This window comes from Trachurus japonicus, chromosome 9, assembly GCF_045865225.1.
Source record: "Trachurus japonicus isolate A0001 chromosome 9, Traja_1.0".
Classification (NCBI taxonomy): domain Eukaryota; kingdom Metazoa; phylum Chordata; class Actinopteri; order Carangiformes; family Carangidae; genus Trachurus; species Trachurus japonicus.
This window is the reverse complement of record NC_140915.1, coordinates 1,706,978-1,732,470: the sequence shown is the minus strand read 5'-3', so window position 1 is coordinate 1,732,470 and position 25,493 is coordinate 1,706,978. Positions and strand designations below refer to the sequence as shown.

At 40.5% G+C, this 25,493-nt stretch overlaps 2 protein-coding genes across 2 annotated transcripts in view; one reads left to right on the top strand and one right to left on the bottom strand.

The window, feature by feature from the left end:
- LOC146980466 (endosome-associated-trafficking regulator 1-like) overlaps positions 1–25,493 on the top strand; it is a 537,750-nt gene that overhangs the window by 372,068 nt on the left and 140,189 nt on the right. The window lies entirely within an intron of this gene.
- The window catches only part of LOC146980472 (uncharacterized), a 28,505-nt gene continuing 21,262 nt past the window's right edge, over positions 18,251–25,493 (bottom strand). Inside the window, 4 exon segments of the mRNA XM_085787896.1 lie at positions 18,251–18,862; positions 19,001–19,038; positions 24,883–25,056; positions 25,145–25,405. Coding sequence (XP_085644022.1) covers positions 18,315–18,862; positions 19,001–19,038; positions 24,883–25,056; positions 25,145–25,405 — 1,021 coding nt within the window. The 3' untranslated portion in view covers positions 18,251–18,314.

Here is a 25,493-nt window from a genome sequence, read left to right as displayed (position 1 = left end):
ATAGTGTACCACGTGTGCTGTTACACAACTTAGTATATGTAACAGTTGTGTTAGTACACCGTTGTTACTCTTTGATACAGTGGAATAAGCACATTAAAATAAAGTGTACCCGCTACATACTTACATGTAACATCATGCAGAAACTTGGTACTCAAGTATTTTTACATAAACCAATAACTAGAATAGCATTTTTTCAGAAAATGAGACAATGCTGGATAACTCAATTCATATGGAACTGAAAACATCATCAGCAATCTGTATGCATAAAACCACACACTCAAAAAAATGCATTTCAGTGTTCCTTTATCGTCCTTTATTTTTATTATCCCCAAAAAACCACAAGGCTTGATCTTTTCCTGTCCTTTAATGGAGTCCTCTATTTCTCCTCCATAAAACTGAAATGATCACAGAAACACAATTTACTTACAGTACTTACAGTAGCATTGCATGAATAGGTACACTTCAATTAGCATCCAGATTAACAAAATGAAAAGAGTTAGCATAGACTGAAAGCTAGCAAGGTATATTTACCGAAAACATAACTAATCATGTCTTAATTACAAAAATACACAATCATGTAACACTATTGACATATTCTACTCACAGATAGACATTCCCCAAGGCAAAAGCATCCAACAATATTATTTAGCAGTCTGTTTAGCCGTCTGTGCTCACTTTTACACCCGAGCATGAGAAGTGAGCATGCAACAGAAAAAACACAACATAGCTGGACTTGACGAGCCGAGCGCTCACTTCGACGCGGTTTCTCTGAACCAAAGAGAAGACCACTCACTCGGACGTGGTTTCTTTGAACAAAAGCACACACTTTTTTAACCCTCAAAGACAGTACAAAGACACTGGTTATTGCAGTTAATTTGTAAGAGTTGAGGTATCCCGACCCAGGTACACTTTATTTTAATGTGCTCATTCCACTGTATCAAAGAGTAACAACGGTGTACTAACACAACTGTTACATATACTAAGTTGTGTAACAGCACACGTGGTACACTATCGAAGACACTGGTTATTGCAGTTAATGGTTAAGAACTGAGGTATCCCAGCAGGTACACTTTAATGTTCTTATTACACTGTATCAAAGAGTAACAACGGTGTATTAACACAACTGTTACATAGAAGTTGTGAACGGCATAAATGTTCCAAGACTCAAGAGGCAGGAGGAAGATTGATGGAAAAGGTTGCCCAGGCAACATGGGTTGTGGTTTCACCCATTTTTCTTGCAGATGTACCCCTTCCCCAAAGAGAGAGGCCACTTTGACCAGGTATTGTAACAAGCATTTCTTATTACAAGTGTAACAAGGACCTGTAAGTACACCAAAATACACTATGTAATTACAATGTAAGTACATGCTATTACATGCAGTTACATAGGTAATTACACTGTAATTAATTAGGTAACTACACAGGAACAAGGACCCCTTAAAATAAAGTGTTACCGAGTAATTTGATCATTAAGGTAAAGCTTAAAAGAAGATTATCATACAAAGGCCATTATCAATATCAGTTTGTTAGAACAGAACATGTTAAAATTGCTTTGGAGTATTTGATTAAAAACAACAAGTGGTATGCAGATATAGAAGTCAATAATCAATGGATTAACCCTCTTGAGAAAATTGAAGAAGTGGAAGATGAATTTGAAGTTGAAGATGAGCCAACTGAAAATGATCGATTGGAAGACAATGACATGGATGAAAAAGATGACTCTGGTGTGCATGAAGACAATGAAGTTGAGGAGGATCTGACTTACACTGAGCAACAACAAGGAATCTTTCTGGATACATGTTTACAACCTGTTGACATCGGCCAAGAAATTTTGGATCATCATTTTGACGACATCTTTTGTCTTGCACCAGCTGAAGGAAATAATCCTGTCCAGTTGTTGAAAGATCTATCAAATGAAGCTAAATGTTTTCCATCCTTATTTCCAACTGGAGGTCCGACTTTCTGTGATGAAAGGCCAATAAGAATTACACTTGCAAATTATTTGAAACACAGAATTTTAAATGCTGATGGAAGGTTTGCGCAAAATATAGACTATGTATTCTATTCTCAATACATTTCTGAACTTCAACAAATATTATCAAATGTTTCAATTGCTTTGAGGAAAGGGTTCTCTAATAGCTTTAGGGATGTCACTGCAAGCACATTGACAAATAAAGAATCTCTTCAAGAGATATTAAAATTTGATGAGGGATACAAATTTTTGCGACCTGTCCGTGGAACGCCTCCTTTCTGGCAATCGGTCCAAAAAGATTTATTTGCAATGCTGAGACAACTGGGCATACCAACTTGGTTCTGCTCTTTTTCTTGTGCTGAAATGAGATGGAAGGAAATCCTACAGACAGTTATGACACAACAAGGCATCAATAAGAATATTGATGAAATGGACTGGCTGGAAAAGAATAATTTATTGAAAAGAAATCCAGTAACTGCAGCTAGAATGTTTGATCATCGTTTTCAAACATTTTTAAACAAAGTTATCTTTTCTGATGCAAACCCGATTGGTAAGATAAAGGACTATTTCTATCGTATCGAGTTTCAACACAGAGGATCTCCTCATGCTCATTGCCTGTTTTGGGTAGATAACGCTCCACAGATTGACAAGGCAGAAGACAAGGACGTTGTACAGTTTGTAGATCGATACATCACCTGCAAAAAGCCATCAAATGATTTAGACTTGGAGGAAAAAGTTGCAAGTGTTCAAAAACACAGTAAAAGGCATTCAAAAACATGTAGGAAAAAAGGTACAATAGTTGTAGATTTAATTTCCCACGTGAGCCCTCTTGTCAAACATTTATCTGCAGAAATAAGGCAAATGAAGACCAAAAAGACAAAAAAAAGAACCAGAATACTTCAAATACAGATACAGTTGTCAGAATGTCAGATGTCAGAAGACCCAGAATGTCAGAAGACCAAGCTATGGCTATACTGACAAATCTCAAAAAGGCTTTGAGCAACGATGATGTTGAATCCCTCAAAACTGAAGAATTATTTGAAAAAATTGGAATATCTCAAAGTGATTTTGAAAATGCTCGCACTAGACTCAGTGGCAAAACCAGTGTTGTTCACAAAAGAAACCCAGATGCTTTGTGGATAAACCAATACAATGAAAATCTCCTACAGGCCTGGAATGCAAACATGGATATCCAGTATGTGGTTGATGCTTATTCTTGTGTTGTATATATCATATCATACATTTCAAAGGCTGAGAGAGAAATGGGATTACTCCTGGAACGAACACAAAAGGAGGCAAGAAATCAAAACCATGATGCAAAACAAGCCTTGAAAGAACTTGGTACAATTTATCTCCATAACAGAGAAGTATGTGCTCAAGAAGCTGTGTACAGATTGACTGGCATGCCGCTTAGAAAATGCTCACGAAAAGTACGGTTCATCCCAACAGGAGAAAATCCTGTGAAAATGAGTAAACCACTACATGTATTGCAACAACAGGCCCAAGAGGGAAGCATTAGTGACAAAGAATTGTGGATGGTCAGCTTGTCAGACAGATATCGAAATAGACCAGATACTGAAAACCTGGAAAACATGTGTCTTGCAAGTTTTGCTTCAGAATACAGGGAGTTGTCAAAATCTGAAGTAAATCCATCCAAAGCGGAAAATGATGACAACATTGTGAAATTGAAGGAGAACTTTGGCTATATGAGAAGAAGAACTAGAACTCCAGCAGCTGTTGTCAGATATGCCGGACTGTCTCCAACTAAAGATCCGGAAAAGTATCATCAAAGTATTTTACAGCTTTTCTTACCGCATCGAAATGATTCCGATCTGAAACCACCACTTTTTGAGTCATATGAGGACTACTATAAACTTGGAACAATAGATATTGATGGAAATTATCATTCAGTGCAGTCTATTGTTGATGGAAATAGATGTCTGTTTGAAAAAGAATCTGAGAAAATTGACGAGTCTAAAGAAATGATCGAAAAATTTGGGGTGTTGGAAGATGTCTGGGGACAGATATGCCCTGAATCTGAAGTTGAGCGTTTGGAATGCCAAGAGATCCTACAAATCCAACAACAAGACTTGAATGAAGAGGGCAATGTTGATATGATTCCTGATCTGATGATAAATCATGATGTAGCAGTTCTTTTTGAAAAGACCAGATGTGAGATGTCAAGAGATGATGCACTTCGTCTCTTACGGTCACTAAATGACTTACAACGCAAAGCTTTCTACCAAATAAGACGATGGTGCCTAGCCAAATGCCACGGTGATGACCCAGATCCTTTTTATGTTTTCATAACAGGTTCTGCAGGAACTGGAAAAAGTCATTTGATAAAGGCAATTCAATATGAATGCTCACGGATATTGCAACAGACAACAACGAATCCGGACGATGTCACTGTTCTTCTGACTGCCCCAACTGGTGTAGCAGCTTATAACATTGGAGCTACAACAATCCACAACACATTTCGTATCAATGCTCATAGTAAGCTACCTTATCAACCACTTGGTGAAGAACAAATCAACACACTGAGAGCAAAACTAAGTAACGTACAAATACTGATCATTGATGAAATTTCAATGGTGGACCAGACACTTCTGTCTTACATTCATGGACGTCTCAGACAAATAAAACAAACGGGAGATTATTCACCATTTGGTAAAGTATGCATCATTGCTGTTGGTGACTTCTATCAACTTCCACCTTGCAGAAATCGGCCACTTTACGATGAATCGCATCTAGTTAATTTATGGGCAGATAATTTTGCCGTTATCGAACTTCAAGAAATTGTCAGGCAAAAAGATCTATCATTTGCTGAATTATTAAACAGAATAAGGAAACTGAAGAAGGGTGAACCATTGCTGGAAGCTGATATCCACATGTTGAAACAATGTGAAACAGGAGAAAAGAAAAATGTTATCCACATCTTTGCAACAAATAAGGAAGTTGACATTTACAATGCAGAAATGCTGAGTAAAACCTGTAATGACATAATGGAGATTGAAGCTCAAGATTTTGAAAGAAATGCTAAAACTGGAAGATTGGAAGAGAAAATTGGCCACCACTCAAATGTATTCAACACCTGCCTGAAGAAATCTCTTTCTCTGGGTGTAGGTGCTCGTGTCATGTTGGTTAAAAATATCTGTGTGTCAGATGGTTTGACAAATGGAGCCTTTGGAACTGTTGCTTACATTGACAGTGATGATGAATGTTTTCCAAATGCAATTTACATTGTCTTTTGATAATCCAAAAATTGGACAGAACCAAAGGTCTAAGGTGTTTCACAGGCCATGTATACCACAAAATGCAACCCCTATAAAGCCAGAGGAAGATCAAGTCAATAACCGTGGAGGCAAAAGAAGACAGTTTCCCCTTCGTTTGGCCTACAGTTGTACTGTGCATAAAATGCAAGGTTTAACAGTGGATAATGCAGTTGTTTCTCTAAAGAAGATATTTGCACCCGGGCAAGCTTATGTTGCTTTAAGCAGAGTCAGTTCCATCAAAGGACTTATCATTGAAGATTTTAAAGAATCTGCCATTTATTGCAATGATAAAATTCAAAATGCTATGAGCAACATGCCACAGTTCATTGAAGTGGAAGATAATCCTGCACATTTACGTCAGTCTTTCAAATTAGTTCTCCATAACATTCAAAGTTTGAAAGCACATATAAAAGACTTGATTGCAGATGATCGGTTAATTGATGCTAATTGTGTTTTTCTTTCAGAAACATGGTTGCACGCAGATGAAAACACTGATCTACTACAAATTCCTGGGTTTGTATTACATCATAGACCAAGGTTCAGCAGTTATGACAACAGTAACAACATGCTTTCTCAATTAAAACAACAGTCCAGCGGTGGTGTAGGTGCATACTGCAGAGCAAATGTAAAAGCACAGGCCAGTTATCCAGTTTGCAACATTGAATGTTTATATATCAAGTTCCCTGATAATGAATTGAATGTTGTTCTTTTATACAGACCAAGCACATACTCAATAAGAATGTTCAAGAGGAACCTAACATGTCTTATCAATGATTTGGAGAAAGAAGAAGGTGGTAAAATCATAATGGGAGACTTCAATGATAATATTCTAACTTCATCATCAATTCTGAAGATGATGAGTAAATATGGTTATAGCCAACATGTTTTAAATGTTACTACTGATGAAGGTACTCTGATTGATCATATTTATATCAAAGCTGTGCAAAATGTTCATTTAACCGTACTGCCAACATATTACAGTTTTCACCATGCAATTTCCTTAATATTTTTTGAGTAACAAGTCAAATCTGAATGTTCCATTTTACTCAAATTTGAACTTTTTCTCTCATTTATTTTTTACAGTAAAACTTGGAAGTACTGACCTGAACTATCATGGATGGATTGAAACTACAGTGAATTTGATGAAAGAAATTTAATGAAAGAAATTTGACAAAAGAAATTCTCTAACCCCAAGGCTCTCCCTTCTTTTTCTTTTTTCAATTTATTTATTTGCACATATAAAATAGAACAAAGACATTTACTTGTTTCTCTCTTTCTAATGAGAGAGATATGAAAAAAAAAATATGCAGGTGAGGTCTGAAACCCATAAGGCTTATAGCATGACCTCATCTTAAAGCAGAAGTAAGCGGAATATTTGTGTTAATATAAGTCTTAAATAGTTATATCTTCCGACAGCAATCACTTACATAGAGTGTTTGGTCTGAAACACGGGTCTGTCAGTCACTCTGCTCTGCTCTGAGCCGAGGAGAAAACTTTCCTTGTATCCTACAACCTTTATCCAATGAGGAGAGAGAACGGCATAAAGGGGCGGTCCTCTCTGTGTGTGCAGCCAAGGGATGCGCGTGAATGTGGTGACGTAGGGACGAGGGTGGGGACTGCTAACTCCATCAGCTGACAACCCCCCCACCCTCCCCCCCTTGCTCTTTGTACACTACACCACTTTAATAGAAAGAGGAGGGAAAGGAAACACACACACATAAAAAGAACTCCAACCCATCCTGTTTTTAATGCACCACAAGCCATCTGTTTTTAATGCACCACAAACACACCAAATTTAAGAGAGGGGGGGGGGCAAAAGGGCTGTGGCGGTGATCTTTCTCCTTTTTCTTTTTTCTCCCTTTTTCTTTGTTTAGTTTTGTCTTTTGTTTCTTGTTTCCGTTTTGTTGTCATTTGCTTGTTTGTGATTCTGTCCACTATACGTTGTCACTTGTCTTGTTCAACTTGTATATAAAAAAAGAAATTTGATGAAAGAAATTTGATGAAAGAAATTTGACGAAAGAAATTTGATGAAAGAAATTTGACGAAAGAAATTTGATGAAAGAAATTTGATGAATGAAATTTGATGAAAAGGTGCACAGTGATGATGCAAATTTCTTTAGCTCACAAACATGGCTGACTTGTTGTTCTGAGTGCACCTAAATGGACTTTAGTTATAGTACTGAATTAATCCAGGGTAATTTAATCATTTTTCATCTACAACATAGATCTTGCTATGAAATGCATTAAATACTGTATGTAATATCAACCTTGTATATGGTAAGTATAAAAGTAGACTTAAGTGGTATTTTTTTCTGTGAATCTCTGATTACAGACTGTGATTAATTACTTTTTAAATAAATAATCAAATGTCCCAAAATTTTAAGTTGTTGTGTAGTGATTTCCAACTGATTCAAAAATGTTCATTGAACACATGCTCTCCGAAGAAACCCACCCAGCAACAAGAAATACTATTTTCTGATGTCAATAGCCTGCTAATTGAAGACAGCTGTATGGATGGACTGAGCTACTGTACCTGCAGCAAGTTTCATCACTTCTCAAAGTGAGAAATATCATATGTGACTGACGTGTATTTCATGCCCAAATCATGAGATCAGACAACCTTGATGTCACTGTAGCAGCTCAGCATCCATATTGATGTCAAAGACAAGGACACTCAAATCTCAGAATATCCAGCACTTATGCCTAAAATAAAAAATCCATTATTAAAATAGTTGTGGAATGTATTTAAACAACTCAGGACAAAGTTTTTCTGAGCTCACATTACATTGAACTCCAAAGGTCTTCTTCTTGTTCAATGGCGGTTAGCATCCAGCGTTTAGGTGCATTACCGCCCCCTTCTGAACTCCAAAGGTCAATCCCAGTTCATGGAATCACATGGGCAATAGGGTAGGCGCCGCAGTTGCTCTCCACCGACTGCAACCGCCTGCAGCCTCAGGGCATGCTGGGAAACGCGCCGGATCACGAGCTGATTGGCTCTTAGTTAGGACTGCAAACACTACGTGTTGTTGTATAATCAATGTCCTTCTATATCTTCATATTAGAACGTCTCTGGAATAATGCTAGATTATATGAATCTCATGTTGTAGGCCTACTGTTTAAAAAAATATTCACACTGTGTCAAACTTCTGTTCTGAGAAATATATTGGTTATTTATGGGATAATTGCAGTACAGCATAAGAAATATATACTTTGGCGACTTCCTATTTGTATTGACGGCGGCTGGAAATTGCCCGACTTGACTGCAGTTTTCTGTCACCGCCCCCCTGCTGCTGCCGCCGGCTCTCGCCGACCGTCCAGACGAGACGCAGTTCATCTCGAACGAGCCTATTATCTTTATTTCCTTTCCCATACTATTGGATTAAGTGATTAATCAGGTGTGAATTGGGTGTGCCCAAGAGGTGCCGCACACCTGATCAATCACTTAGCCCAATAGTATGTGCCAGGAAATAAAGATGCTGTCTTCCTGTCAAGAAGTAGTAGAGCTTGTACACCTACCCTATCACACACTGGCTGTGATCAATCAGTCACCTAATTACTGATAGTTTACACCTGGTTCATACAAAGAACTAGCCTACTTAAAGTTCTGGGGTTTACTCCACTTTTTAATCATGGAAGATAACCCAAGAAAGAAACACAAAACCGATCAAAGTGATGTTACCACTGTTGAGGGATATATCACTAAAGTGAGTGTAGCTAAGATATCAAAAAATGGAACACATTACTTTAAGGGCGCACTCACACTAGGGCCAGTTGATCCGTGCCGTGCTGAAGCCCGAATGCCCCCCCTCCTCTGTCCCCCGCTGGCCCGCACTCACACTACCTCGAACCCAAGCGTGCTCAAGCACGGTTGCCTCCGACACAAACGTCATCGCGTTGATATACCAACACGGCGGATGCGCTCTGACTGCAGAAAGAACGGCGCTTAGACCGGTTGTCATGGTTATCTTGAAGTTTAATCAAAGCGACGTTAACTAGCGATGTTTACGGCGCGACGTAATCGTTAAGTGACTGTTGTTTACATGCGGTTGCAGAGAACGAGCCCGCAGCGCATTACGTGTGCGCATTCCTGGCCAAGCGTACCGTGCCCAAGCACACCTCTCCCAACCGTGCCGGGCCAGGGAAGTGTACTGTGCTCAGGCACGGAACGCTTGCACTCACACCAGCAATAGAATCCGGACTTTAGGGGGCAAACGTGCTTGGGCACGGTACGATTGCCTAGTGTGAGTGCGCCCTAATGCAACAATTCAAATTTCAAATGAAAGATTCCACGATGTTGTGTCTTACAAGATGCAGCTCCATCCGCATTTTTTGAAGTTTACAGAAACAAAACAAGCCATCAAACTCTTCAACATAAGAAAAGCATGCAATAAGTATTTATTCATAAAACAACTCAACTTTTTAATTAACCCTCTGGTATCCTTAGATACATTTTTTGGTCGTAACTTTAACTGAATGACTTGAAATTGCACCATTTTGCTAGGACTCTTAATTTTATGAAACTTGTTGGATGTTGTTATGATGCCATGTAAAGCCCTTTGAGACAAACTGTTTGTAAAAACGGGCTATACAAATAAAATTGTCTTGCTTTGTCAAAATTTGGTATTGAAATTTTTCTAAAGTCAATAATAAACTGTGGACAAAAAAGGCATACACTAGATATTGTATTTTTCCTTTGGATTTTGATATTTTTATTGGCAATTTAATGAAGCATGTGCCAGAGAGAGAAAGATGAAGAAAGCTGATTTTCAAATAATTGAAGGCAGGAGCTTTCATGTAGTATCAGACCCTTGGATTTGTCAAAGATTAGTAACAGAACTGATTTTGATGAACCTACTGCTCCTAGCGATTGTGGCAATAGGCCAATTTGCTAAAATGTTGAACTATACCTTTAACTCTTTGAGTGCCAGCCCTTTTATAAAATGGTCAGTGCCATGTGCCAGCGTTTCGGGGCATTTTGAGTAATATTTTAAGACCAAGAGAATATTTTGTATTATGACTCTGAAAACACAAAATAGCTCAAAGGAAAGAGGAGACTCTCTATTTAACTAGGGAAAAAACCATTTGTTTGTACCTTGTTCCATTCTTAATTTATCTTAAGTTGAATAGAGCCTGGTTGCACCAAAAAGACCACTTTTTTTCTAGAAAGCTGAGAAAAATGCATTTTTGTGAAAGAGAGTCTCTCAAGAAAAACAGTGATTTATCCGTTTTAATTTTGGCTTCAAAAACATGTAAGACATCTGAAAATTTCATTTCACATGTTTTTTCATTGTACAAAAAAAAAAAAAACTAAAATACAACAAGTAGGAGTCTTACTCTGCAGAGTGATGCCTGCTCTCCTACTCCTCCTGCAGTTGCTGCCCCCTCACCCTCTCCTCCCCCCTCCTCTCCCCTCACCTCACCCCCTCTCTGCCCCTCCCCTCTCCTACTTCTCCTCCTGCTGCTTCCCCTCGTCTCTGAAGTAGGGAGGGAGACGTCATGGCGTCTTCAGCCTCTCTGCTGGACGCGGCCGCGGCAGCGACGCACCGCGCTGATCTCTCGGTTCGTCGTCACGACGTCGGTTTACAGCAACTGGTGAAACTGACTCCGCGATCCGCTTTCGCTTCGGCATTTCGGTGCTGATCATCTAGATGAGTTTACCTTTCCTGCCTCCTCTGATCACTTCATGCTGGAGCTAAGTTATGCTAATAACATCCGTGGCTAAGCTTTCCTCCAGCTCCACGTTACACTTGTTCCAGGCTCTGCCCGTCGTTTTCCTCTAGAAATAGAAACTTTTCCCAACTTTTTTATCTCTGTACCGATCGCACTCGTCTTCTCCTTCCTCTTCACTTCTTGCTCTGATCTACAGTCTTCTTCGTTCTACACATCCCAGAAGCCCCAAAATTACTCACTGTGTGCGCAACAGCGTCCCCATTTACCAGCCGCAGAAAACTGCATTTGACGTATATATACGTCAATGGCACTCAAGCGTTGGATTTTGATTGACGTATATATACGTCAATGGCACTCAATGAGTTAAGTGTGAGTAATTGAAAAACTGAAACTACAAAAACACTAATAATTCATCAAAATCAGTTTATCTTTAACATATCCAAGGGTCTGATACTACATAAAAAGCTCCTTTCTGTGACATAAACTGTAAACTGTTGTCTTGTCTGTTAACAACATCTATTGCACGTCTGTCCGTCCTGGGTGATGATCCCTCCTCTGTTGCTCACCCTGAGGTTTCTCCTGGTTTTCCCTGTTAAAAGGGTTTTCCATGGAGTTTTTCCTCAGTTGATGTGAGGGTCTAAGGACAGAGGATGTTGTTGCGATGCCATGTAAAGCCCTTTGAGACAAACTGTTTGTAAAAACGGGCTATACAAATAAAATTGCCTTGCCTTGCCTCCTGCCTTCAATCATTTGAAAATCAGCTTTTTTCTTTTCTCTCTCTTTAAAAAGAAGAAAGAAAAAAAATCTGGTGTATGCTTCATTAAATTACCAATACAAATATCAAGACTAATTATTTTACTTTTTGTTTTCTAATGAACAGGCTACCGACAACACTCAGAGTATGATGTGATCTGCAAATTCAACACCACAATGGAACCTACCAATGTCAGCTTTCATCCATGACAACAAAAGGTTGAAGAAAGCAGACTGGCAGAAGTAAAGCTGCTACCCTCTCATCATAAGGTAAATGTGTCACTTACTCCTCTTTATCCACTGTTTTTGTTTAATCTTTAACATTAATAACTTACCAGCATTAATATAATCTTATTTCATCATTAAAGTTGCTAATACTTCTCTGTATCTGAGAAATAAAAGTGAAATCTATCTATACACTGTATGTGTCCTGTCATTTCATGCAGAAATGCATTGATTGTTAGAGGTAGAGGTGTTCTAGTATTTCTGACATTTTGACAGTTTTTGAAATCTATCTTGACAACTGCTGCCTGGCTGGTGACTGAGGCCATTTGAGAGGCCAGACTCCCAAAAGGTTGAGAACCACTGATCCTGTTGAACGCAACCACTGTGAAACAATTCAAAAACAACATTGATCTGATTCACCGGCGTAGCGGTCCCTCTCTCCATTCACTCTCTAGCTCTCTCGACCACAGCTGCAAATTAAGTAGCCTATGGCCTATGAACAGCGCCACTCTCCACTGCAGCTTGTGGTCAAACTTGGAATCATCCCAAAATCTTTTGAGCTGCATTTCAGTACGATGCTTCCACCTAGTGGCTACAGTGTGACCTACAATTTCACGCAACACGTGAATCACGCTTTCCATGAGTGAAATGTCCATTTGAAACTAGTACCCACTGTAGCAGCTCAGCATCCATATTAACATCAAAGACAAGAACACTCAAATCTCAGAATATCCAGCACTTATGCCTGAAATAATCAATCCATTATTAAAATATGAATGTATTTAAACAACTCACCTATTGACAAATCATTGCTGCTTTGTTTTTCATTTTAATCTTCTTTTTCTTCTTCTTCCAAGGAAGTCATACTTCCCATGGGTGAAAACTCACCAAACTTCACAGAAACATCCGACCCCATGCCAGATTCACTCAACTCCAAGGACATGTAGGGGGGCACAATAAGCCTTTAAATTTAAAAACTTTAAAAATTCCTACCAAACCAACGGTAGATGCTACAGTGTTGAAACTTCACCACAATGTAGCCCAGATACTGCTGAAACTTTTGTCCACTTAAACTTATTACAAATTATGAAGTCCATCACTCTGTTTTTTTTCAATAACTGTAAAACTTTTAAAATGTATCTCCTCCCACAATTTTTGCTCAATTGACACCAAACTTGCTACAGAGCTTCTCCAGACCGTCCTCCACAAAACTTGTTTCTCGGATTTTTGATTAAGCAAAACATTGAGCCTACAGTACATGAAAACGTTTGACTGTAAACATATACCATCAAATTCTTGATAAATACATTTTCAATCTTCCTGAAAAAAATGACTGAATGAAAAACTGAATTTTTGAGAACATTTTGAATTCTGCTACTGCAGTCAATGTGAGAGTGGAATTTATAAACATCATATTTTCTCTTATGAAGCAAAACACTTATCATTAAAAACAAATCACCAACATTTCCATGCTGTCAAGATGCAATTTATGTATTATCAGATTTTTGTTTAGATGACTGAATTTCTGAAATTTTGACCATTTCATCACAACAGCTGCCCGGGCACTGACTCACCTGAGTGGATAAATAAAGCTACACAGCAGGTCTCACTACCAGCCAATTAGCTCAGCGAGTTAGGAGCTGGTTCAGAGGCTGTGGGTTCGAGACCCAGCAAGGGTGATGATGATGATGATGATGATGATGATGATGATGATGATGATGACAGATCAAAATTTCAGTTGTCCTCAACACGAAACACAAAACAATTGTCCTAATGGTGGCATCACAGCAAGCCTCTAAATTTAAAAATCCAAATAGCTTGGACTGGACCATCTGCGAAGGCTCCTAACATCTTAGACTCATAGTAGATGTTTGACAAATACATATCATTATTTTACCTCAAAAACTGATCTTTCTTTTTACTGTGGTTTCAAATCTGCCTACACAACAGTGAATGGTTTAGTCAATTTGTGAAGCCACTGTTGTATGCCACTTGTCAATTAGCTCAGTGCGATAGACAGCGGTCTTTGGTTCCGGAGGTTGTGCGTTCAATCCTCAACTGATGCAAATTGAATATTATAAGGTCAACTGTCTTGTCTTCCTTTTCTCCTGTTTGTTGCTCAGAATTACCTAAATTTGCCCAAAAGTAGCCCGGACCCGACCCATCGCTGCGCAGCAGCTATAATTCACTGCTGTTTTTTGTGCCCTGCTTTTGGTTGGTTGGTTGGTTTACTTTATTAATCCCTCTTAAGGGAAATTGATTGTCACTCTGTACGCACAACATCCAACACACAATACTACAACATGACAAGCATTGACAACTCAGGCAGTACAATAAGTGCAATGCAATGCATTACTCAGCATAGCACACAACAGAAAACGACAATAATTAACAACAATGTTCATTAAAAAACTTCACTGCACCAGGTACAAAAGACCTCCTGAATCTTTCTGAGGAACATCTCGGCATCAGCAGTCTGTTGCTAAAAGAACTCTTCAGTTCATGGAAGAAAACATAGAGTGGGTGGTCCTTATTTTGCAGAATGCACCAGAGTTTCCTCCCCACCCTCTTCTCCATGACCACCTCTAAGGAGTCAGGAGGCAAAACAATGATAGAACCTGCTTTTTTAATCACTTTCTTAATCCTGTGTCTGTCCTCAGACTTCAACCCCCACCCCCAGCAGAGAACAGCATAAAAAAGCACACTAGCTAAAATACTATGAAAAAACACATTCAAGAGTGGCTTGCTAACATCAAATGATCTTAGCTTCCTGAGGAAAAACAGCCTGGACTGGGCCTTTGTGAAAATAGCACAGGTGTTCTCGTTCCAGTCCAGCCTATTATCCACACGGATGCCAAGGTACTTGTAGTGGGGGACAACCTCAATAGCCACATCCTTGATAATTACTGGAGTAATTGGTGTCTTTTTCCTTCTAAAATCAATTACAAGTTATTTTGTCTTGTTTACGTTTAAAATGAGGTGGTTATCATCACACCATTTGACGAAGCTGTCTATTTCTCTTAAGTAGGATGTGTGCTTGTCTCCAGTGATGTAACCTACAAGTGCAGAGTCATCAGAAAATTTTTGTAGATGACAGTCAGACAACAAGCTTGATCTACAGTCTGATGTGTACAAAGTAAATAAAAATGGAGACAAAACAGTACCTTGTGGTGCCCCTGTGTTTGTTAAAATAGTTTTAGATACCTCGTTACCCATTTTCACAAACTTATTATTATTATTATTTATTTTTATTTCATGTAGCCTACTTTAACGTCTTTTTTTTTGTTATTCTGGCGTGGTGCGTCTCTTTGATCGCTTTGAAGTCGGATCTCGGAGTTTTGGGACTTTCTGAATTCCGAGTCATCTCGAACGCAGCATGAGAACGCGACGTCATTGCGTCACATCCTCGTTTGGGGCTATGTGCCGTGCGTCGCTGTCTCTGCCCACCGCGGGTGATTATTGTAGCTGTGTCCCAATTCAGGGGCTGCATCCTTTTTTTTTTCTTTTTTTTTTTCCAATAAATCTTTATTGACAGAAATATAATCAATACAAAGGCAGTTATTATTAATGTATCTTCAAACAAACAATTGAACAACAGCCAGGGGGTAGGCTATTAAGTAAATACAGAGAATAAAGAGCACAAATCATATGTTTTCATAGCTTTCTTATTATTCGAGTCACAGCTACTTTGCATGTCCTGTTCCGTTTCTAGTCTACTTGCCAAAAATGAGTACCCGGAAATGTTGAGTACCCCAATGTTTTATGTTAGAAATAGATAGTATGGGTCCCCAGTATTCAGAAACTGCCGGATGCTAACTTATATATATTGGGCAATTAGCACAATTGACATAATTAGCATAAATTACCATAGTTTCCTATATGGGCAATATTTCAGCAAAATTGACTTGGCTGATCTGGGCAATATTGGAGTGGTTTTAGGGGTTATTGATGATGCTGAATCCATTTCTGACATTTTCAAAATTCAAAATGGCTGTCTAAACCGGAAGGGACCAGATTGAAATCCATCAAAATCGGCCCACTGGCGGTTAAAATCTGGTCACTACCGGTTTAGACAGCCATTTTGAATTTTGAAAATGTCAGAAATGGATTCAGCATCATCAATAACCCCTAAAACCACTCCAATATTGCCCAGATCAGCCAAGTCAATTTTGCTGAAATATTGCCCATATAGGAAACTATGGTAATTTATGCTAATTATGTCAATTGTGCTAATTGCCCAATATATATAAGTTAGCATCCGGCAGTTTCTGAATACTGGGGACCCATACTATCTATTTCTAACATAAAACTTTGGGGTACTCAACATTTCCGGGTTCACAATGGGGCCCTATGGGCTGGCAAGTAGACTATTCCCTTTGGGATGCCACAACACAAAACAGGGTTTAGAGTGACTAAATTTAGCTTTGTGTATGTCATATTTCCCTAATATTATTATCAAGTTTATGACATACAGTTCTTTATGTTTCTTACTTTTGACATCGTGGACACCAAAAAGTACATTATTGTTCCAATCTAAAGAAAAATCAATCAAAAGAGTCAATCTTCAATGTGATATAACGCAGTAGCTACTTCTGTCCAGTAGGTGGCAGTAGAGTTACAGTTCTAAAACAGGTGCATCACAGTTTCAGGCTCAGACTCACACAGAGAACAGTTCACACATAGATCTTTCTTAAATTTTAACAGATAATGTTTGTCAGGGTAATATCTATGAATTAGTTTGTAAGACACTTCTCTCACTTTATCTGTAATTAGGTTTTTGTATGGAAGGTTCCATATTCAACACGTTCTCACTCCCAGTGCGTCAACCCCCTGACGAACGGTCACTGTCCCTCCTCGTCACATGCCTGACTCATTAGGTACCCTAGGAAGAGGAGGAGGAAGAGGAGGAGGAGGAGGAAGAGGAGGAGGAGGAGCAGGAGGAGGAGGAGCAGGAGGAGGAGGAGGAAGAGGAGGAGCAGGAGGAGGAGGAGGAAGAGGAGGAGGAGGAGGAGGAGGAGCAGGAAGAGTTAATGTGAAAAAACGATTCTCTTTGCTGAAGCGGCTAGCTGCCCGTTAGCTCCGTGTTAGCCATGCTAACGTAGCTCGTCTCAGACATTTACCGGACTGGGATCAAACTAATACGGTTTAACAACTAATGACCACAGTTTCATGTTAGCAGAACTGGTTTGTGAACTGGCTGATGATGTGTTAAAGGGATAGTTCAACATTTTGGCAAATTCTCCTATTGCCGTATTCCCTATAGTCACAGCAGTAGGTTCATCACCTTTAATTATCGGTGCATGTTGTTTTGAGATCGGCGGGGCAGAGACGTGAGCTGCCCAGTGAACACAATGGAGGTGGACGAGTTGTGACCTGCACATTCACCACGCTCTGAAATAATCATGTACAATGATGTAACATTACGACACATGAAGCAAATACTTGGAACTACTTGTGCTTTTGAAATCACTCGGCCCAGCAGCCAAAACGACTCGTACCTGCTGTCACCTGCTATAGTCAGACTTAAATAAGGCCAAATAAAAAACATGGTCTTCAACATGAGTTCATGTTTATTTTATATTTTATTGTGTCAGCTTGAAACCATACAACCATGTGTCGTCGAACAGGAATGTGCACGGCCAATCAAATCCCAAACAATCCATGAACCAATCAATGATCACTAATAAACGAAAATGAAGTCATGAGTGTTAATTGGCTCCAGTTTCCAAGAAACAGCAGTTATAGTAATAATTATAGAAATATATAATAAAAAACAATCAGTCTCAAAGTCAAGATAAATTTAAATCTACAAACTTCATGAACTCAGCGTCATGGTAACAGATAAAATCATTGTCTGGTAGGATTAGTAGCTGATGGTTTTTGTGCTGCTCTACATCAGCAGGAAATGTCCATCACATATAAAACTGATTCACATTATTTTATTTGATTCAGTAAAACCACAAAGAAAAAGAAATCACATGTAATTCATTCTATTCAGTGTCTCTACAACATGATGTTTGTTTCCAGTTGTGTTTCTTGTTGTGTGTGTTTAGCTGTGAGCAGCTCACAAACAGCCTGTAAAGTTGAACATGAACAGTGAATGTGTTTAAAATGTGTTTTTCTCCTCAGTGACGCTGGCGGCTCAGAGACTTTTAGCTTGGTGATATTAGGCCTCGTCCTTCATCAGCAGCTGAGTAAAAGTCACCGTGGTTTTTGTCCTGTAATAATCGACGCTTCCATCTTTAAAGGAAGAGGAAGAAGTTTACAAGAATCACTGAGAAGAGTTTAAAACATCAACTGGTTTAATCCATGAATGTGAAAACGTGAGTGAGAGACAGAGACAGAGACAGACATGTAGAGACTGAACTGTCTGTTCAACAGTGAGAAGGTTTCTGTGACAGGAGGAGACTCTGCTTCACTCAACACAGACTCACTGAGGAACCAAGACCGAGTGCAAACCCAGGATAGAGAGGTTGAGTGAAGGTGGTGTTGAAGGTGTAGAGGTGGATCAGTGAGTCAGAGGAGACTCTGTAGAAGGACAGAGAGCCAGCAGGACAGTCCACATACACTGCTACTCTGTTAGAGACAGAGGAGGAGGAGGAGGAGGAGGAGGAGGAGGAGGAGGTGATGTCAGTCCGTCTCTTATTGTGCCAGACAATGTAACCATCATCAGAGCAGTTCAGTCTCCAGGACTGATCGTTCCTTCCAAACCAACAGTCTTCACTGTTTCCTTTCCTGCTGATTCCTCTGTAACTCACTGATATAAAAACGACTCCGCTCCACTCGACCTCCCAGTAGCAGCGACCAGTCAGACCAGTTGAACACAGCAGCTGAGGCCACCGGTCAAATCTGTCTGGATGACCAGGATATGACTGATGCTCCTCCACATATGTTGCCTTCCTGTTATTGTCAGACAGTTTGATGTTTGTGTTCACTGTGTTTGTGTCGATTGTGAGTGGACAGGAATCTGATGGAGAGAACAAGACACAGCTGCAGTTATTGATCATGTGATCAGTTATTGACAGTTTGATGAAGACTCATGAGGTCAGTGATGTGACAGTGTGAAGATGGTTGAATGTGCTGCTCAAAGTAAAAACACACTTACACTTCCCCGGACCGAATTGGGCTCCAGCAGGCTGCACCCTGAAAGGAGGAGGGGGGTCAGAGCAGCACCTTCTCTGTCAGCATGCACACATGGACATTACATGGCTCTCACACACACACTGTTTTATCACTGTGTTCACATGGAGTGTAAATGACCTTTAATATGAGCATAGTATTTTTATAAATGGGATTTTATGTTTACTTATTGACATTCTATACAGCCAGGCTTTTATTTTTTATATATTAAGCAGACGGATATTCAGTGCTTTTATTTTGAAAGCGTCTCGCCGAGACCTCGTACACATCCGGTGCTGCGGACTTTACCGGCAGTAGGAAAAGTGTGTCTGCAAGGCTAAGAGTGTGTCTTCAATGCTAAAAGCAAGCAAAGTGTGCCTAACTCACATGGAACGCCCTAGCACCTGGCTAATAAGGGGCACAAGGTTTGTTTTGTTACCATTTCATGCTATATTTATGTCCGGCTCGAGTTGGTTGCCGTGGATATTTTCATGTATGGAACGTATAGAGAGCCTAAGCGGAAGCAGGAAGTAACGGTCACCATGGGACCTCAACTCTGAAAAACTCGCCATTCAAATGAACGAGACTGAACATTTTATTTCGTGATCCGTTTGAATTGCGCCATGAGAAAAACTCTACCTGTTTAAAACATCACGTTTCATGAAGAGAAACCAGCCGTTTATCTTAAAACGGCAACAGAAGAATGTATTTTGTGTAAAGACGCTCTACGGACTACAGATCTGTGTCCCACAAAAAATACGTCACCAACTGACACGGGAAAGGGCGGCATTTGGTGTGTGACGTCACCTACGCGACTTGTAGTCTCTATGGTTACAGATTCTTCTGAATTTTATTCTACAATAGCTTTACAACAAACGGCTGATTTCTCGGGATGAAACGTGATGTTTTAAACAGGTAGAGGACAGATTTTTTTCTCATGGCACAATTCAAACGGATCACGAAATAAAACTTTCAGTCCCGTTCATTTGAATGGCGAGTTTTTCAGAGTTGAGTTCCCATGGTGACCGTTACTTCCTGCTTCCGCTTAGGCTCTCTATTGTGGTTAGCGGTAGCTACTATTAGCATCGGTCAAGTTGCCGTGTCGGTCTGTATTGAAGTGAGATGAAGCTATAAGCTAACTCGTTGGTTGTCTTATTAATGCAACAGGACATATTTTGTCTGTTTTATATAAGGTCTGCTAAGGTTAAAAACTGTTTATTGGGTTAAAAACGAACGGAAATGTGAATTTTCCTTCATGATTGTAACATCAATCGTAGCAGTTAAACTATATATTTAAATTCATTGAGTAAAACCTGTGAGTCTACAATAAGTTTATTAGATAAAAAGTCAACTTACATGATTGTGATAAAGGCAGTTAAAGGCAATTTCAAGTAAGAGTAAAGGTAACTGTATTTTGTTTTCTTCTTTTCATAGCTCTTACGGTGTGTTTACATTGAAACGGTCCAAGGAATAAAACATTGTGAACCATCAGTTTGAGAGTTCGACCATCATTTAGCCATGGATGCTACATGGAGGCTGGTATGTCTGGATGAACACTGAGCACAGAGAAGAAGGAGCTGGAGTCTTTATCTAGTGATGATACAGAGCAGGAGGAGACCAGGAGGAAACACTTCATCATGTCTTTTCTCCATGTCATGTCACTGCAGTGTGAGACACACACTTTCACTCTCTGACTCTCAAGCTGCACAAACACACGTCACAGCAAAGAAGATGAAGACACAACAGGTGGAGCTGACCAGCCCAGATATCCCACAATGCACCAGGAAAGGCACAGGTGAAGACACGTTTGTTAGAGCTCAGTGAAACAGAGAGTTTAGTGAGAAACACTGAGTGTGAACACAACTTGTGTTTGTCTGAAGAAAACTCCCCAGGAAGCTGAAGAATGAGGCTGTGAGCAGGTTTCCACAGGAGCCACAGCCAAGGGCGTCAGTTTACTTTGAAAAGTGGTGGGGACAATGACCATATGCAATCCCCCCCCCTGGAAGCCTGGACCGTGGACCCGATGGGGCTGGACTCACAGGCATTTTGTTGTTTTTTTTTAATTCTCCGCCGGACGGTTATAGAGAGGAAAAACACAGAATATACAATATATGTCCAAAAGACTTTGTCCCGTCGTCACGACGTGAGTGAGGATCAGATGCACTGCATGAAAAGTGGGATTTTCGACAGTTAGCGGCACTGTAAATTGTCGTGGAAGTTCAGGTTTGCGACTGCATACGGCAATTTGCAGGAAACACCTACAACTGTCGGGAATTGTCGTGAATTGTCAGAAATTGCTGTGGGCTTTGCTGGGCAGTTTCCCCCCCATCACCCCCCTCTCCCTAATTCAAGGGAAGGCTTTAACATGTAAATGATCGTGCTGTGAGCTATACAAATGCAAATCAATGTAGCTTGGTAGCAGGAGGAGTGTTATTCCAGGTCAGATTTTTCTAAAAGGTATTAACTTCATTTTAATCCTTATAAAACCCACTGTCAATTTAAAACATCCCAAAAAAGTTTTTATGCATTTGAATTTTAACACATTTTGTCAATACTGAGAAGTACGCTGGTGTATTAGGGCCATATGTAAAAAAAAAATAAAATAAACTATTTTAAAAGAAATATATTCAGAGAAAAAACAAACAAATTGACTTCAATCATCATCTAAATAGGTTTTTAAAAATTATGTAAAATTTGTTATCTACTACAATGTTATGTAGAAAAGATTAATACAACAACCACAACAGTGAAAAGCAACCACATTTTAACTAGACAATTTAAATGGGACACTATTTCCCAGGACTTTTCCCAGGTTTGTCTAAATGAATACAACGTTGAACATATTAGGCTAAGTTTGGAATGAGTGTTGGGAGATGGGCAAACCACATCTCGCGAGTTCTTCCATATAACAATGAACTCCCCTGTGATTGGAGGACCCGACGAGACTCCGGGTCCTCATCCAATCACGTGAGGTCGTGGGCAGGACTAACACCGAAGTACTTGCAAGGCGTAAACAGACTTCTCTCACAACGTTTTCTAACTTTGCTGATTTGTTGACTACTATGGCTGGACGGCGTCTTAACTTCGCCCCCCCCTCAACTCCTCTGCATGGACGCGAACACCTTTCCACAGCAAGTCGGCACACCGACGAGAGGAGAGTGCTTTTGAACGCTGTTAGTGGGCTGTCTCGTCAGATAACTACCGCCGACTCGGACTGACTGCCTTCATGCCTTGGAGATGAAAAACAGGCCAGAGGAGCCCAACTCTAAGAGGAAAAGACGGATGCAATCCCCAAATTGCGGTAAGAATATGTTCGGTGCCTGCTTGCTAAGCTAATAGTAAAGCTTTCTTTCCGTAGCCCAAGCTAAAAGTAGCCTGAACCAGTGTGTTGCTTTATCAAAGTGTGTTTCTGTGTATTTACAGGATGCAGCACGCCGTCTTCACAGCTGAGGCAACAAGGAGCTACAAACCAGAGCAAGGGTAAGATTTAAAGAATAGGCTATGTGTTCATTCTGCTGCATGAGGAAAAACGTAAAACAGATACTCATCTTAACCGTACATTTAGTTTTCACAGACTGACCTCGTGACCACTGTGCCTGATGCCGATAAAGACACTATTGTGTGTAAGTAACGTTTACTACTTTCTGCTTACTGTTGAATGTAAGGGGATGCATGTTAATGCTGTGCTTAAGTGTTACAGTCTTATACTTGCAGCGCAGGCGGAAGCTGTGAAAAGTTCTCTGGAGCTCTACAACCTCACATTCAGGGGCAAATCCTGAATACAGGGCAACACACCACAGATGTTTACAACTTGGACAAAATTAAAAAAGAATGTCATCTGTTACCTACATCCCAGACGCAGCAAACAGAGCTGTGCTGTAGGATCATGGAGGAGACTGCTGTGTGTTGTGTTTTGTGCTATGTAGCTATACATACATTTTTTATTATTATTTATGCCAATAAAGCTCTTTCTGTGAATAAACATGTTGCTGGCAATTTTCCTTTGCTCAATAAATTCATGTCCATAGGATAACAATGTGTGTGTGTGTATATTTCAACTAATTAGGAGTGATTTCCCTAGTTTAAAAGTATATATCAACCAATCACGAGTCTTTTTTCTAGTTTAAAAGTATATATATCAACCAATCACGAGTCATTTTTCTGGTTTAAGAGTAGTGGTTTCAACCAATACTGAGTGAGGCCATTCAAGCCCCGCCTGGCCGCTGCTGTTCATATGCTGATTAGAGCCATTAACACCTTCTGACCAGGCGCTGTTTCGCCGCTATTCATATGCTAATTAGCCCCTCCACCAGTGGTTCGTTTCCGTCAGTATGTGGCACGGACGAACGCGACGTTTGCAGTCCATAAATTGTCGTTAATTGCCGGAAATTAGGGAAATCTGTTCACGGGGGACGAAAATCCCACTTTTCATGCTGTGATGGTGGCTCAGGTTTAGTGATGAGGAACTGTCACTGTCAGCAGCTGCTCCAAACAGACACGTTACAAACTTTATTGTGAAGGGACAGATTAGATGTTGATTTCGTTAACATTGACTTTGCACCCGAACAGGGGCGGGGTTATGGGATGGCTACTTGGGCTCAAGCCCCGGATGTTTTTGCTAAAGCCCCGAATGTTTTACAGTAGGGGCAAAAAAAATCTCAACGCAGTTTATGTCAGTCTCCCTCCGCTGACCGCACCAGTCTGAAGTGCAGCCTCACGGACGTCGGAACTGTTTAATGAGAGGGGGGGGGTTATTGGGAGGGTTGGGGGAGAGACGCACACTTATCAGTGATTATGAGATCTGAAGTTACTTTGTAATAAATAGCATACCGCATCATTACATCAAATAATGGCCGGTATTCAATCATTACACGAACGAAAAAAAGGCCGGCCCTAAATACAAGAAAAACAAACAAACAAACAAAAAAACTCATGTGTGGACTGTCTGTGAAGACTGACGGGAGTGAAGCTGGCCTCGTCCTCTGCTTCAGAGAGGGACAGCTTTCCACTGTCGGACCTGGGTCTCTGCTCTGTGTCCGGAGCATGGATATATTATAGATTCATGGACCGAAGACGGACCGCAGGGCACGCTGTAAAAATGCGACTTGAATGGGATTGAAGCGATACAGCGTAACGGAGACAGAGACTCAGGTCTGACAGCGCAGCGAGGAGAAAAGCACGTGAAGAAGATGAAGATGAGCTAATGAACGATGAGCTTGGTCGCTATGTGTAAAAATAAAAGGAGGGATTTAGAAATAAAGGCTTCCCTCAGATAAAAGCCTGCCTCCCATAAAGGCTGTTGGTCATAGCCTACGTCACACTGAGCTGTCAGATGAGGCCTGACTCCACTATGCCAGATGCCAGGCTGCTGTATGGAGCCAGGCTGCTGCATATCACATAGATCTATGCATTATATGGGATACAGTAGTACTAAGTTAGGGATGTTTGGCTTTTGGGTTAAATTTCAGAATGCACCTAAAATGCACTATAACCTTTACAGGTGAATTTAATTTAAGACACTGAAGTCATCAGGAGGAGAAACTCCTGATCCCAGTAGTTCATCACTGTGACTGATGAAAGCTGCACAGCTCATGTTTGAAACACTCAGAGATTTTGGCTTCAGTATAAACTGTGTTGGGACGAGTCAGACTGAAACAGAGGACGTCAGTGGAGTGGGCGGAGCTTCACTGTGGCCTACACAACCTCTGGATATGGTCTCAGTGATCAGATCTGATGTTATCAATGCATCAATCACCTGAGACAGATGTTAATACCAGGTGTGACCAGGTGTGAACGGGGCCATAGAAAATGTTCCAGCTCCTCCTCCTCTATCAGACAGTGTGTGTGGCTGCAGCAGCCTCTCCATACCTGAAAGACTCCAGTCTCCAGTCTGGATCCTCCAGTCCAGCAGACAGCAGCTTCACTCCTGAGGCTCCTGGATGGTTGTAGCTCAGATCCAGCTCTCTCAGATGGGAGGGGTTGGAGCTCAGAGCTGAGGCCAGAGAAGCACAGCCTTCCTCTGTGATCAGACATCCTGACAGACTGAACACACACAACAACACACAGGAACCCTCTGTCAACACCTGCTGCTGTGTTCAAGTGGCATCAGATAAACAGGATGGTTCCTCACCTGAGAGTCTCCAGTCTACAGTGTGGACTCTCCAGTCCACCAGACAGCAGCTTCACTCCTGAGTCCTTCAGTTCGTTGTTACTCAGGTCCAGAGTCTCCAGTCTACAGTGTGGACTCTCCAGTCCACCAGACAGCAACTTCACTCCTGAGTCCTTCAGTTCGTTGTTACTCAGGTCCAGGTGTCTCAGACTAGAGGACTGGGAGCTGAGGACTGAGGACAGAGCTTCACAGCTTCTCTCTGAGAGGTTACAGCCGCTCAGTCTGAAGAGATGATCATGAGGAATTAAAGAAGAAAGGGATTTATTTTCTGTCCTGTTGAAAAGACAGAAGTGTTTTTATACAATGATGA